The 16,009-nt window shown below is 45.6% G+C and overlaps 1 protein-coding gene across 1 annotated transcript; it reads right to left on the reverse strand.

Moving 5' to 3' along the window:
• Window positions 1-76: 76 nt before the first annotated feature.
• On the reverse strand, window positions 77-15,569 carry LOC129856798 (uncharacterized). Its single transcript, XM_055924510.1, has 7 exons — window positions 15,446-15,569; window positions 3,400-6,742; window positions 2,999-3,218; window positions 2,731-2,829; window positions 2,324-2,573; window positions 1,190-1,306; window positions 77-667 (listed from the first exon to the last, which is right to left on the reverse strand). The coding sequence occupies exons 2-7, from the start codon at window positions 6,312-6,314 to the stop codon at window positions 510-512; spliced, it is 3,759 nt and encodes a 1,252-aa protein (XP_055780485.1). The 5' UTR covers window positions 6,315-6,742; window positions 15,446-15,569; the 3' UTR covers window positions 77-509.
• Between the last annotated feature and the right edge of the window lie 440 nt (window positions 15,570-16,009).

The raw sequence follows: 16,009 nt of genomic DNA on the forward strand, positions 1-16,009 counted from the left end.
TAATGCGCTTAACCGCTTGGCTACCTGCCGCCATGTACTGTGTTTAAACAGGGACCGTTTTCAACCATGGGGTTATTGTAGGATTTAATAACAGCAAGTAGACAGAGAATGGATATGACCTTTCTAGTCACAATATATATTACAGCCATATACAAACTCCTTACATTTCATCATATAAAACAATGGGCAGACTAGGTATTAAAGAAACATTAGGCATATTTCTACAAAATTAAACAAATGCCCTCTGTATTGATCTCTCTCTCCCTCTTCATACCCTGGGTTGACCCTATATACAGACAGGCCCTCTCCTCAAAGTTTACTGGTCTCTTCAGTGCTTTGTTATCGTATGACTGGTGCAATACATATTATCCCTCTCACTTGAGGCAGAAGTTGACCCGAACCACATATCCAGAATCAGATTGGCAACCCTCACTTCAACCTCATAGGAGTACAATGCTTCAGTGCCTTGTTATAAACATATCGAGGGTACATATCAATGTTCATTCCTGTCACTGTGGTTTGTAAGGACGGTGTAGTACCACATCCACAGGCCCAGGGGGCAGTGTTCTGATCATGGTCCAGGCCTCCAGCCTCCTCAGGCCCACCAAGCTCACACCCTCGATCTCCAACACCTCATCCCCTGGAGACACCTGGTTCACTGGACCACCTGAAAGAGAAGAGGGGCTTATTGTTAGTGGATGTTTACCTTGATATCTTTATCAGACACCTCATAACCAATGGTCTGAGCTTGGAGTTTGACACACGTGTTTCGGCTGACTAAAGAGACATTCATTTGAATGAACTCAATAGAAAGGCCATCTCCACTACCATCTGGTGATATACAGTAAGTGTATTTGATTTATTTGGCCATTTAAAAACACAATATGTGTGGACACAATGCATTACTGCAGTTTTTAAATCAACGAGAATGACAAAAAACTTTAAACTTATTTCCATTATGGTCCTCTTGAAAATACATGAAAACAGAATATATACACAAGATGATAACATGAAAACAGAATATATACACAAGATGATAACATGAAAACAGAATATATACACAAGATGATAACATGAAAACAGAATATATAATCTTTTCAATAGGGAGGAAACAGTAATAGGAATAAAATAGATGATCAAGTAACGTTCATTAATACTACTATATTTTGTAGGTAGGTTGACCTCTCACCCAGGAAGAGTTTCTGTACGGTCAGGGGTTTGTCTCCCAGGCTGGAACCCACTCCTCCCTCCAGACTGAAGCCCAGGTCTCTGCTGCGCTTCTCCAGCCTCACACACATCCTCTGACCTGACACACAGGATACACACCCACAGTCAAAACACACACATTTGCCTACGTTCTCTGTCAAAACAACAGGTTTAGGATGATAAGAGAGAAGCTGTGGAAAAACAACAGGTTCAGGGTGAGAAGAGAGAAGCTGTGAAAAAACAACAGGTTCAGGGTGAGAAGAAAGAAGCTGTGGAAAAACAACAGGTTCAGGGTGAGAAGAGAGAAGCTGTGGAAAAACAACAGGTTCAGGGTGAGAAGAGAGAAGCTGTGGAAAAACAACAGGTTCAGGGTGAGAAGAGAGAAGCTGTGGAAAAACAACAGGTTCAGGGTGAGAAGAGAGAAGCTGTGGAAAAAACAACAGGTTCAGGGTGAGAAGAGAGAAGCTGTGGAAAAACAACAGGTTCAGGGTGAGAAGAGAGAAGCTGTGGAAAAACAACAGGTTCAGGGTGATAAGAGAGAAGCTGTGGAAAAACAACAGGTTCAGGGTGAGAAGAGAGAAGCTGTGGAAAAACAACAGGTTCAGGGTGAGAAGAGAGAAGCTGTGGAAAAACAACAGGTTCAGGGTGAGAAGAAAGAAGCTGTGGAAAAACAACAGGTTCAGGGTGAGAAGAGAGAAGCTGTGGAAAAACAACAGGTTCAGGGTGAGAAGAGAGAAGCTGTGGAAAAACAACAGGTTCAGGGTGAGAAGAGAGAAGCTGTGGAGAAACAACAGGTTCAGGGTGAGAAGAGAAGCTGTGGAAAAACAACAGGTTCAGGGTGAGAAGAGAGAAGCTGTGGAAAAACAACAGGTTCAGGGTGAGAAGAGAGAAGCTGTGGAAAAACAACAGGTTCAGGGTGAGAAGAGAGAAGCTGTGGAAAAACAACAGGTTCAGGGTGAGAAGAGAGAAGCTGTGGAAAAACAACATGTTCAGGGTGAGAAGAGAGAAGCTGTTAAATGACTTTGGAACATTGATCAATGTTGTTCTGCTTTAGATAACGTTTACCACAGTTCTAAAAAGTGCTACTGCAATGCTCCAACCAGCTGATCCATCTCACCAGTGTTAGCAGGCTCTGTCTGTGTCCCTCCTCGACTGTCAGTCACTGTTCCTCCCTTACGGGGGTCTGTTACCCCCCCTCTCCTCAAAACAACCACGCCCATCCCCTGAGTCCGTGCCCTCCTTAGTGTCCTCAGCACCTCCCAGTGGGAGGAGCCACACAGCGCTGTGCCGTTGATTGACAGGACCTTGTCTCCCTCCTGGATGGATCCCTCCTTAGCAGCCACCCCTGCCGGGAACACCTTATGGACCTGGAAGACAAACACCAGAGGTCAGAGTAGACCCGGAAGTGAAAAAACATGATGCCTAGGCTTTAGATCAGTGGGCTAATGTGGTCTTGAATTGTGTGGGCGACCTGAGTCGCTCACAGAAACATGGAAGCATTGGTACTAGTTGAGTAGTACTCACAATGACAGGTTTGTTCTGGTCCACTCCTCCTGCCATGGTGAAGCCCAGTCCCACACCAACATCCTTATGGAGAACCACCACCTGGACATCCTCATAGTTCTATAGAGCGGGGAGAGATAGCGAGGGCCATAGAACAGCAACAGCACAAGATGGCAGTTGAGCATTGACAAATACTGATGCTATTATTAATGCTAATTAGAATGGAATAACACTAATGTAATGTTTTAGCTGGTTGTTTAGTCTGGTATAGTGAAGATAGTTGTAGTGCCTGCAGCGTTGTGTCCCCCAGGCCCTTTACGTCGTCCAGCAGGCGGTTCAGCTCATCACTGCCCAGGACAGACACACAGGACAGTGCCGACACGTCAGACGACAGGCTGGCTGACCGGCTGGCTGACCGGCTGGCTGACCGGCTGGACGGCCACTCCTCACTGTCAGAGGAAGACTGGGGATCATAGTCCACCTCTCCGAAGTTACACAGCTCTGCCAGACTGAGGGGAGAGACATAGTGGGGGAATAAACTCAAAGATAAAGTTGAATGATTAGATAAAAACAAGTAACAGGTAGCCTGACAATAGTCACACCTTTCTAGCTGTTAATTGACTTTTAAACATGGTGCTTGTTGTGTTAGCGTAGTATTTTCATCATCAGTTGAAAACAGAAGTGACCCACCTGAGAGAGAAGCTCCTGCGATGTGATTGGCTCATGGCGCTGGTGACGGTCACCGAGGATTCAGCAGAGTCTGAGTCGTAGGTGGAGTCCTCGTCCTTCTCTGTACCTTCATCATCAGTATCCTCATCACTCCATCCCCCCTCCTCTGAGTTCCATCGAGCCAGAGTGGGGAGGAGGGGTAGGCTGCTGGGGGAGGAGGAGGTGAGGAGAAGGGACAGGGAATCCCTCCCCAGGCCAGAGTGTGAGACTGGGATAGCAGGGTCAGTAGTGACCCTACCCTGGGCTGTGTGTGTGGAGACTGGAGGGTTCTTCAGGGCAGCCAGGTCTGAATCTACACCCTGTTGGTGTTTAGGCTGCAGGGAAGTAGTGGGGAGGTGTGGGGAGGTGGGAGGTGTGTTCTGGGGGTGGAAGGGGGAGTTCTGGGGGGTGTTGGTGGGTGTCTTGTCGTCATCGCTCACTGGAGATGGCAGGTTAGGTGAGTCTCTACTGTGAGGCCTCCTAGACTGGTCAGGGCCACCTGGAACGTCATTGGAGTTTTTCATAGAGTTAGACAGCTGGGAGGATGAAGGGTCCTTGGCAGTGACTGTAGTAGTCTTTGTGTTGGTGCCTCTCCTACTCCAGTCCTGGGGTGTGACTGTGTGATTGGGGAGGTCTGGCTCATCAATGGAAAAGTCTCTCAGAGTGTCTCTAGTGGTTTTGCCATTCAGAGGGATGTCTAGTTTACCCTTGAGGTTGGAAAACGTACCAGAGCCAACAGCATTCTCCCCCACTCCTCCTGTCTCCCCCACTCCCCCTCTCTCCCCTACTCCCCTTCTCTCCCTGCTCCCCAGCCTCACCTCATCCACTGACATAGACCTCACCGCCCATCCTCTATCAGTCTTCCTCTCTTCTCGCACTACCTCACCTCCTCTCCCTCCACCAAGTGCTTTATCTGGCACACTCTTCCATACCCCTTCTCCTCGTCCTCTCACCCTATCCATAATTACAATCCCTCCCTCTCCTCTCCCTCTCTCCCATACTCCCCTCACCCCACCTACCTGTCTATCCAACCCACTCTTCCTGACTCCCTCTCCAGACTCACTGAGCTGCTCCGGGACAGAGAAAGCCCGTCTGGGCTTCAGGTAGTTGGGCACTGGGACCTGAGATGTCTGTGTCAGAGCTTCAAACTGGTGGATCTTGTTCCTCACACTGGCTGCAGAGGGCACTACCAGTTTCCCAGGTAATTTGGTAATTTCAGTGTTCTGTAATGTTATCCTCTGTGGGGTGTTGGCTTCAAACACATCTTCTGACAGGCTCTGTTCCCTGGCTACGCCTCTACCAGGGGTCTTGCTCCCGTCATAGGTGTCAGATTGATTGGTCAGGAGGGGGTTTGACCCTGTGGTGACCCCTACTCCGGACGTTGTGATAGGCGGAGAGTCCCTGGTGGGTGTCACTGATAGTCTGTGCTGGGGGAGAGAGACTTCAGCGTTATCTCTCCCTCGCTTCTCCACCTCCTTTTTCTTGTGCCTTTTTCCTTCGACATCAGTCCATTTCTCTTTTTCCTGAGCCATGCTCCCCACCCTTATTCTCTCCTTTTCGCTGTCTTCACTACTTCCACTCTTTCTGCCCACAGTGTTTGTCACCTCCTTAATCCCTCTCTCCTGTTTGTCTCCTATTGGAGGGGATAGTGAGGGGTCCCTAATGCACACTGATGACCCCTCCACTAACGGTGTGTGTGAGGGTTTGTATGAGAGTGTGGGTGTGGTCCACCCTGACACCAGAGACACTGAGGGGCTCAAACCAGACACCTTGACTGCACTACTCTGATGTCTCTGTGGTGTGTGTGTAGTGTGTGTGGTGTTCTGTTCTACCAGGGGTGTGTGTGTGGTGTTCTGTTCTACCAGGGGTGTGTGTGTGGTGTTCTGTTCTACCAGGGGTGTGTGTGTGGTGTTCTGTTCTACCAGGGGTGTGTGTGTGGTGTTCTGTTCTACCAGGGGTGTGTGTGTGGTGTTCTGTTCTACCAGGGGTGTGTGTGTGGTGTTCTGTTCTACCAGGGGTGTGTGTGTGGTGTTCTGTTCTACCAGGAGTGTGTGTGTGGTGTTCTGTTCTACCAGGAGTGTGTGTGAGAGCAGGCCGTTCCTCTCCCCCCTGGATAAACCACTGAGGGGGGAGGGAAAGGGGGAGGAAAAGGGGGAGGAGAGGGGGGAGACAAATACAGAGTCTGTGGTGGACTTCCTGCGATTGGCTGCTGTATCCCCCCCATCCCTCTCCAATAGAGACCAGTCTCCTACCGGTGCTGAGAGACGCTTGGTTCTGGTTGAGTCCTTCACATCCTCATCTCTGTTAGTAGCTTTATCAGGTCCAGTAGTCCCATAGAGCTTCTGTATCCGGTCCCAGATATTCTGACCCCTGGAGGATCCAAGAGATCCACGGGCTGGTTTTCTGGTTCCAGACCCAGGACCTGGACTAGACCTCAGCCTGGTGGGGAGGGACTGGCCCCCACTGGCCCTCTCCAGAGATAGAGCCACATACCCTAGACCCACAGGGGACACCCCTTCACCAAGGGAACACTCTGACCCCCCAACGGGGCTCATCACTTCCCCTGGTCCAACTGAGTTAAAGGCCTTCACCCTGGACAACACATTGCTCTCTCCTGCCCCCCTACTCTCCAAACTCTCTGCTCGTTTAAGTGTGGACCCCCCTAGGTTCCCAGAACACCTCAGCAGCCCCGTCCTGAGCCCCTCGCCAGCGCTAGCCCCCCTTCCTCTCCAGTCTAAACTCTTACTCCTTTTGGGCAGGTTTATCCTTCTCCACTCTGTCCTGCCCCGGTCTCCAGCCAACTTCCCTGCATTGCCACAGTTTCCTCCCCTGTCACTGCCATCCTCTGGGATCACGTCCCTCACACCACCACTCTGTCTCAACTGTCCGGTGGCCATTGTGGAGCCTGTTGTGTATTTCCCCTCACTGGGGAATGGGCCAGTGCGAGTTGAATTATTCCAAATGTAGTATGTAGTAAAAGGTGACAGTTTAAGAATCCCAGTAATCCTTTTTGCAGTTTAACCACTGGTCAAAATCATCACAGAAGCCTTCGACAGCAGCACAGGCCTGGTAGGAAAGGTGTTTGTCTGCCCCAGCAGAAACGTCAGAGTGGTTGAACTGCAATCTGCTCATGTTTGGGGTTCCAGATATCAACAGACACTCACTTGTATATCCACAGGTTTGAGATTCCATCCATGAAGATTCTCTGCATTTCTGTCTCCCACACACTCAGAGATGATTGTTAGTTCTCCTTCCCTCTCTGTCCATTCCTCTCTGTGGTGTCGGCTCCAGTAGTCAAACAGAGGTCCTCAGCAGTCAAGTTTTCCTGGGTGAGCGGTCACACATAAGCCTCAGAACATTGCAAACATAAAGAAATATATCATATGGCAAATGTTATGTTATGTTATATTTACATATGAAAAACATTGCATATTTTTACTGAGAAAATTCCATCTTTGAAATGAAATGGTTAGGAATGCTGAGGTAACGGTATTCTGGACACTATGGTCAAATGTAATGATACAGTACAGTTAGTAGCACACAGTAGCCAGATTACAGTCATCAGAGAGAGAGAGAGAGAGAGAGACAGAGAGAGAGAGAGAGAGAGACAGGAATGGAGATGACAGAGACAGAAAGAGACAAAGAGAGACAGAAAAGAGAAAGACTGAAAAGGAGATGACAGAAAGAGAGAGAGACAGAGAGAAAAAATATAGAAAAAGAGAGATATATAAAGAAACGAAAGTGTCAACAACAAAAAACGAGTGAACAAAACAATTCAGTTGAAAAAAGGAACATTCCAAACTCTATAGTAAGTCTCCATCCAACCACCATCTCAGTTAAGTGAGGTTACCTCATCAGTGAAACTCTGCTGCCTTCCATACATTCCCCTCATTCTGACTCAATGAGTCCATTCACATAGAGGTCTCCCTCTGCACACACACACACTCACCACCTAAACACGTCACTTAAATGGGTATGTCCTAACAGCTGTTTACACTAGAAACATGTCCTGGGTCGACTGGACTGGCGACAACCTAAAATCAAACTGGAAAAACCAATCAGACAACAATCCACTCTGACACTAGGAAACAGATACAGCCTAATCTCTCTCTTTCCTTCCTTCTTTCTCACTCTCTTTCTCTCTCTATCTGTCTCTCTGTCTCTCTCTCTCTCTCTCTCTCTCTCTCGCACACACACACGCATATGCATGCACTCTCTCGTCAAATGAAACAATCAAAACACAGACAGAGATTCAAAGTGCTCCACAAAGGGCTCAGTCAAACAGAGTTGAATGTGATCAGATAAGATTGTAACAGAAGCGGAACTGAGTGAAACTGCTTTCCATGCAGTTTGTATGGGCACTGCTTTCAGATGGAGCTACTGATATCTACACTGTCACTACCGTAGGGTACTGTTGACCTGCTGTTAGAACAATAGCATGGTAATGGACTTCTATACAAAGCCACTCAGTATATGGGGGCCCGTGTGGGAATCAGACCCTCAACTCTGGTGTTGCAATCAGCATGTTCCAACCTACTGAACCACCAGTTTATTTACTCATCTATTTACCGTCTGTACAAGATACTCTATTCAGTACAAGATAAAATCAAACTTTATTTGTCACATGCGCCAAATACAACAAGCGTAGACCTTACTGTGAAATGCTTACTTACAAGCCCTAACCAACAGTGCAATTCAAGAAGAGTTAAGAAAATATTTACCAAATAAACTAAAGTAAAAAAATAAAAAAAATAACGAGGCTATATACAGGGGGTTGTCATGCCCTGACCTTAGTTATCTTTGTTTTCTTTATTATTTTGGTTAGGTCAGGGTGTGACATGGGGGATGTATGTGTTTTGTCTTGTCTAGGGGTTTTGTATGTTTATGGGGTGTTTACTAGTCTAGGTGTTTTGTATGTCTATGGTTGCCTAGATTGGTTCTCAATTAGAGGCAGCTGTTTATCGTTGTCTCTGATTGGGAGCCATATTTAGGCAGCCATTTTCGTTGGGTATTTCGTGGGTTATTGTCTATGTATTGGTTGCTTGTGTCTGCACTTTATATATATAGCTTCACGTTCTTTTTGTTGTTTTGATTAGTTTGTTTAAGTGTTCTTAGTTTCGTGTTAAATAAATAGAAGAATGTATTCGTATCACGCTGCGCCTTGGTCCTTCTCTCTTTCCCCCGAAGACGATCGTGACAGGGGTACCGGTACCGAGTCAGTGTGCGGGGGTACAGGTTAGAGGTAATTTGTACATGTAGGTAGGGGTGAAGTGACTATGCATAGATAATAAACAACCAGTAGCAGCAGTGTACAAAACAAATGGAGGGGGGGGTCAATGTAATAGTCCGGGTGGCAATTTGATTAATTGTTCAGCAGTCTTATGGCTTGGAGGTAGAACCTGTTAAGGAGCCTTTTGGTCCTAGACTTGGCACTCCGGTAACGTTTGCGGTGCAATAGTAGACAAAAACAGCCTATGACTTGGGTGACTGGAGTCTCTGACAATTTTATGGGCTTTCCTCAGACACCGCCTATTATATAAGTCCTGGATTGCAGGAAGCTTGGCCCCAGTTATGTACTGGGCCGTACGCATTAACCTCTGTAGCGTCTTACAGTCAGATGCTAGGCAGTGATGCAACCGGTCAGGATGCTCTCGATGGTGCAGCTGTAGAACTTTTTGAGGACCTGGGGACCCATGACAAATATTTTCAGTCTCCTGAAGCGGAAAAGGTTTTGCCGTGCCCTCTTCACAACTGTCTTGGTGTGTTTTGACCATGATAGATCATTGGTGATGTTAACACCAAGGAACTTGAAACTCTCGACCGCTCCACATTGAGGGAGAGGTTGTTGTCCTGGCACCACACTGCCAGTTCTCTGACCTCCTCCCTATAGGCTGTCTCATCATTGTCGGTGATCAGGCCTATCACTGTTGTGTCGTCAGCAAACTTAATGATGGTGTTGGAGTCGTGTTTGGCCACGCAGTCGTGGGTGAACAGGGAGTACAGGAGGGGACTAAGTACACACCCCTGAGGGGCCACAGTGTTGAGAATCAGCGTGACAGACGTGTTGATGCCTACCCTTACCACCTGGAGGCGGTCCGTCAGGAAGTCCAGGATCCAGTTGCAGTGGGAGGTGTTTAGTCCCAGGGTCCTTAGCTTAGTGATGAGCTTCGTGGGCACTATGGTGTTGAACGCTGAGCTGTAGTCAATGAATAGCATTCTCACGTAGGTGTTAATTTTGTCCAGGTGAGAAAGGGCAGTGTGGAGTGCGATTGAGATTGCGTCATCTGTGGATCTCTTGGGGCGGTATGCGAATTGGAGTGGGTCTAGGGTTTCCGGGAGGATGCTGTTGACGTGAGTCAAGATCAGCCTTTCAAAGCACTTCATGGTTACCGACGTGAGTGCTACGGGGCGGTAATCATTTAGGCAGGTTACTTTCACTTCCTTGGGCACAGGGACTATGGTGGTCTGCTTGGAACATGTAGGTATTACAGACTCGGTCAGGGAGAGGTTGAAAATGTCAGTGAAGACACTTGTCAGTTGGTCAGTGCATGCTTTGAGTACACGTCCTGGTAATCCATCTGGCCCTGCGGCTTTGTGAATGTTGACCTGTTTAAGGTCTTGCTCACATCGGCTACCGAGAGCATTATCACACAGTCATCTAGAACAGCTGGTGCTCTCGTACATGCTTCAGTGTTGCTTGCCTCGAAGCGAGCATACAAGGCATTTAGCTCCTTTGGTAGGCTCGTGTCACTGGGCAGCTCGCGTCTAGGTTTCCATTTGTAGTCCGTAATAGTTTTCAAGCCCTGCCACATCCGACGAGCATCATAGCCGGTGTAGTAGGACTCAATCTAAATCCTGTATTGAGGCTTTGCTTGTTTGATGGTTCGTCTGAGGGCCGGATTTCTTATAGGCATCCGGATTAGTGTCCCACTCCTTGAAAGCGGCAGCACTAGCCTTTAGCTCAATGCGGATGTTGCCTGTAATCCATGGTTGAATATGTACGTACGGTCAATGTGGGGATGACGTCGTCGATGCACTTATTGATGAAGCCAATGACTGAGGTGGTATACTCCTCAACGCCATTGGATGACTCTCGGAACATATTCCAGTATGTGCTAGCAAAACAGTCCTGTAGCGTAGCATCCGCGTCATCTGACCACTTCCGTATTGAGTGAGTCACTGGTACTTCCTGCTTTAGTTTTTGCTTGTAAGCAGGAATCAGGAGGATAGAATTATGGACATATTTGCCAAATGGAGGGTGAGGGAGAGCTTTGTATGCATCTCTGTTTGTGGAGTAAAATAGGTTTTTCCCTCTGGTTGCACACGTGAAATTCTGGTAAAAATTTGGTCAAACTGATTTAAGTTTGCCTGCATTAAAGTTCCCGACCACTAGGAGCGCCGCTTCTGGGTGAGCATGTTCTTGTTTGCTTATGGCTCTATAGAGCTGGTTGAGTGCAGTCTTAGTGCCAGCATCGGTCTGGGGTGGTAAATAGACGGCTACGAATAATATAGATGAGAACTCTCTTGGTAGATAGTGTGGTCTACAGCTTATCATAAGGTACTCTACCTCAAGCGAGCAATACCTCAAGACTTCTTTAATATTAGACATCGCGCACCAGCTGTTATTCACAAAAAGACACACACCCACCCCTCGTCTTATCAGACATAGCTTCTCTGTTCTGCCGGTGCATTGAAAATCCCTCCAGCTTTATATTGTCCGTGTCGTCGTTCAGCCACAACTCGGTGAAACACAAGATATTACAGTTCTTAATGTCCCGTTGGTAGGATAATCGTAATTGTAGGTCATCAGTTTTATTTTCCAATGATTGCTTGTTAGCAAGTAGAACTCATGGCAGTGGAAGTTTACTCGCTAGCCTACGGATTCTCAAAAGGCAGCCTTATCTGAGTGCTCTTACGTCTTTTCTTCACACAAATGACGGGAATCTGGGCCTGTTGGAACAACATACTCTCCTGTCTGTACAACATACTCTCCTGTCAGTACAACATACTCTCCTGTCAGTACAACATACTCTCCTGCCAGTACAACATACTCTCCTGTCAGTACAACATACTCTCCTGTCAGTACAACATACTCTCCTGTCAGTACAACATACTCTCCTGTCAGTACAACATACTCTCCTGTCAGTACAACATACTCTCCTGCCAGTACAACATACTCTCCTGTCAGTACAACATACTCTCCTGTCAGTACAACATACTCTCCTGTCAGTACAACATACTCTCCTGTCAGTACAACATACTCTCCTACCAGTACAACATACTCTCCTGTCAGTACAACATACTCTCCTGTCTGTACAACATACTCTCCTGCCAGTACAACATACTCTCCTGTCAGTACAACATACTCTCCTGTCAGTACAACATACTCTCCTGCCAGTACAGCATACTCTCCTGTCAGTACAACATACTCTCCTGCCAGTACAACATACTCTCCTACCAGTACAACATACTCTCCTACCTGTACAACATACTCTCCTGTCAGTACAACATACTCTCCTGTCTGTACAACATACTCTCCTGTCTGTACAACATACTCTCCTACCAGTACAAGACACCCTACTCTCAGTACAATACACCCTACTCTCAGCACAAGACACCCTACTCTCAGCACAAGACACCCTACTCTCAGTACAAGACACCCTACTCTCAGTACAATACACCCTACTCTCAGCACAAGACACCCTACTCTCAGCACAAGACACCCTACTCTCAGCACAAGACACACTACTCTCAGTACAAGACACCCTACTCTCAGCACAAGACACACTACTCTCAGTACAAGACACCCTACTCTCAGTACAAGACACACTACTCTCAGCACAAGACACACTACTCTCAGCACAAGACACACTACTCTCAGCACAAGACACCCTACTCTCAGCACAAGACACACTACTCTCAGCACAATACACCCTACTCTCAGCACAAGACACCCTACTCTCAGCACAAGACACCCTACTCTCAGCACAAGACACACTACTCTCAGCACAATACACCCTACTCTCAGCACAATACACCCTACTCTCAGCACAAGATACCCTACTCTCAGCACAAGATACCCTACTCTCAGTACAAGTTACTCTACTGTCAGTACAAGTCACTCTACTGTCAGTACAAGTTACTCTACTGTCAGTACAAGTTACTCTACTGTCAGTACAAGATACTCTACTGTCAGTACAAGTTACTCTACTGTCAGTACAAGCCACTCTACTGTCAGTACAAGTCACTCTACTGTCAGTACAAGTCACTCTACTGTCAGTACAAGTCACTCTACTGTCAGTACAAGTCACTCTACTGTCAGTACAAGTCACTCTATTGTTAGTACAAGTCACTCTATTGTCAGTACAAGATACTCTACTGTCAGTACAAAGTACTCTACTGTCAGTACAAGTCACTCTATTGTTAGTACAAGTCACTCTATTGTCAGTACAAGATACTCTATTGTCAGTACAAGATACTCTACTGTCAGTACAAGATACTCTACTGTCAGTACAAGTTACTCTACTGTCAGTACAAGTCACTCTACTGTCAGTACAAGTCACTCTACTGTCAGTACAAGTCACTCTACTGTCAGTACAAGATACTATACTGTCAGTACAAGATACTATACTCAGTACACTCTTAGAAAAAGGGTTCCAAAAGGGTTCTTCAGCTGTCCCCATAGGATAACACTTTTTTGTTCCAGGTAGACCGTTTTTGGTTCCAGGTATAAACCTTTTGGTTTATAGAATATCTTGTAGAAAAAAAGGTGCTATCTAGAACCAAAAAGGGTTGTCTACATAGGAAAACCTTTGGATAACCTTTTTTGGTTCCAGGTAGAACCCTTTTGGTTCCAGTGAGAACCCTTTTGGTTCCAGGTAGAACACTTTTGGGTTCCATGTAACCTGTAACCTGTAACCCTTTCTACAGAGGGTTCTACATGGAACCAAAAAAGGTTATCCAAAGGTTTTCCAACCCTTTTTGGTTCTAGATAGCATCTTTTTTTTCTACAAGATATTCTACTCAGTGCAAGATACTCTACTCAGTGCAGGATACTCTACTCAATACAAGATACTCTACTCAATACAAGATACTCTACTCAATACAAGATACTCTACTCAATACAATATACTCTACTCAGTGCAGGATACTCTACTCAATACAAGATACTCTACTCAATACAAGATACTCTACTCAATACAAGATACTCTACTCAGTACAAGATACTCTACTCAGTACAAGATACTCTACTCAGTACAAGATACTCGACTCAATACAAGATACTCTACTCAATACAATATACTCTACTCAATACAAGATACTCTACTCAATACAAGATACTCTACTCAGTACAAGATACTCTACTCAGTACACGATACTCTACTCAGTGCAGGATACTCTACTCAGTGCAGGATACTCTACTCAGTACAAGATACTCTACTCAGTACAAGATACTCTACTCAATACAAGATACTCTACTCAATACAAGATACTCTACTCAGTACAAGATACTCTACTCAGTACAAGATACTCTACTCAGTACAAGATACTCTATTCAATACAAGATACTCTACTCAATACAGTATACTCTACTCAATACAGTATACTCTACTCAATACAAGATACTCTACTCAGTGCAGGATACTCTACTCAGTGCAGGATACTCTACTCAGTACAAGATACTCTACTCAGTACAAGATACTCTACTCAGTACAAGATACTCTACTCAGTACAAGATACTCTACTCAATACAAGATACTCTACTCAATACAAGATACTCTACTCAGTACAAGATACTCTACTCAGTGCAAGATACTCTACTCAGTACAAGATACTCTACTCAGTACAAGATACTCTACTCAGTACAAGATACTCTACTCAATACAAGATACTCTACTCAGTACAAGATACTATACTCAGTACAAGATACTCTACTCAGTACAAGATACTCTACTCAGTACAAGATACTCTACTCAATACAAGATACTCTACTCAATGCAAGATACTCTACTCAGTGCAGGATACTCTACTCAGTACAAGATACTCTACTCAGTACAAGATACTCTACTCAGTATAAGATACTCTACTCAATACAAGATACTCAACTCAGTACAAGATACTCTACTCAATACAAGATACTCTACTCAATACAAGATACTCTACTCAATACAAGATACTCGACTCAATACAAGATACTCGACTCAATACAAGATACTCGACTCAATACAAGATACTCTACTCAGTACAAGATACTCTACTCAGTACAAGATACTCTACTCAGTGCAGGATACTCTACTCAGTGCAGGATACTCTACTCAATACAAGATACTCTACTCAATACAAGATACTCTACTCAATACAAGATACTCGACTCAATACAAGATTCTCTACTCAATACAAGATACTCTACTCAATACAAGATACTCTACTCAGTACAAGATACTCTACTCAGTACAAGATACTCTACTCAGTACAAGATAGTTTACTCACTATCTACTACAGTACTCACAACCAGTGAAAGTTAGAGTGAAGCATCCCTTCAGTTATGGGTTCTTGACTTGTTATCCAGTCATTCATCTACGGATTGACATATAACTTCCCACTGTCAAATATTTCATCTCTGGGGCGTTAGGCAAAGCTAACTGTCTAATGGGTGCAGACTGCTGTCATATCAGTGAACAGAATAACTGTCACCCAACTGTCACCATCCCAGCCAAAAGCATAACAGCCGAAAACATCACAGTACAACTAAGCTACATGATATATCATTATATCAGAAAGTTTGAAGATCCCAAAAATGAATAAATAACACCTATCAACAAGAAGACTTGTTGACGTCCTTTGGATGGTAATGTGTGTTTTTCTATGTGTACCAGTTCTTTCTTGACTCAGGTAAGTCCCAGTGTCAGTTTACAGAAACACCTGTTCACCCAGCTCACAAAGCCTCCCACCTGCGTATCCGTTGGCAACAACATGGCCCCATTCACTCTAAAGCCAAATTTAACAAAGACACAGAAACACACCTTACCTTCAGAGAAACGTAGGAGTCCAAGCTGATCCAATCAGAAGCTGTGTTTTGTGGTAGTAGTGGGAGAGAGTACTGTTACCATCATCCTCATCCTCCTCCCAGCTCCCTCTCCCAGCTCCCTCTCTCTGTGTGTTCTCTGTCATCTTTGCATTATGTATCTATACAGTAACACAAACCTACCCCACTGGTTTACCCCCCCCCCTCTCTCTCTCCTCCCCCTTCCATTGTTACTCCCTCCTTCCTCACAGGACGGCATTCCAGACTCGCTCAGTGTGTCACCTTCTGACCACGCACACACACACTTATACTGTATGTACACATGCATATGTATCATCCCCTTCCACACACACATACAGTACAAACACATGCTGCCATTTTGTATTGATCAGTTGACCCTGAAGTCAGTCAATAGATTTACAACTACACTACATGAGATGTGACTCAGTCACTGTCTTACTCAGTCACCCGCTCGCTCACTCACTCACTCGTATGTTCAGGAGACATAAGATTTGGCATGAGTCCTCAGATCCTCAAAAAGTTCTACAGCTGCACCATCGAGAGCAT

Source organism: Salvelinus fontinalis, chromosome 6 (assembly GCF_029448725.1).
Source record: "Salvelinus fontinalis isolate EN_2023a chromosome 6, ASM2944872v1, whole genome shotgun sequence".
Taxonomy (NCBI): domain Eukaryota; kingdom Metazoa; phylum Chordata; class Actinopteri; order Salmoniformes; family Salmonidae; genus Salvelinus; species Salvelinus fontinalis.

Excerpts from the sequence above, each read along its gene's own strand:
- LOC129856798 (XM_055924510.1), bottom strand. The coding sequence starts at position 6,314 with ATGGCCACCGGACAGTTGAGACAGAGTGGTGGTGTGAGGGACGTGATC. Across the intron at positions 3,219-3,399 it reads CGCAGGAGCTTCTCTCTCAG|TCTGGCAGAGCTGTGTAACT; the intron begins GTGGGTCACTTC and ends CTCTCCCCTCAG. Across the intron at positions 2,830-2,998 it reads TGGGGGACACAACGCTGCAG|AACTATGAGGATGTCCAGGT; the intron begins GCACTACAACTA and ends CCCGCTCTATAG.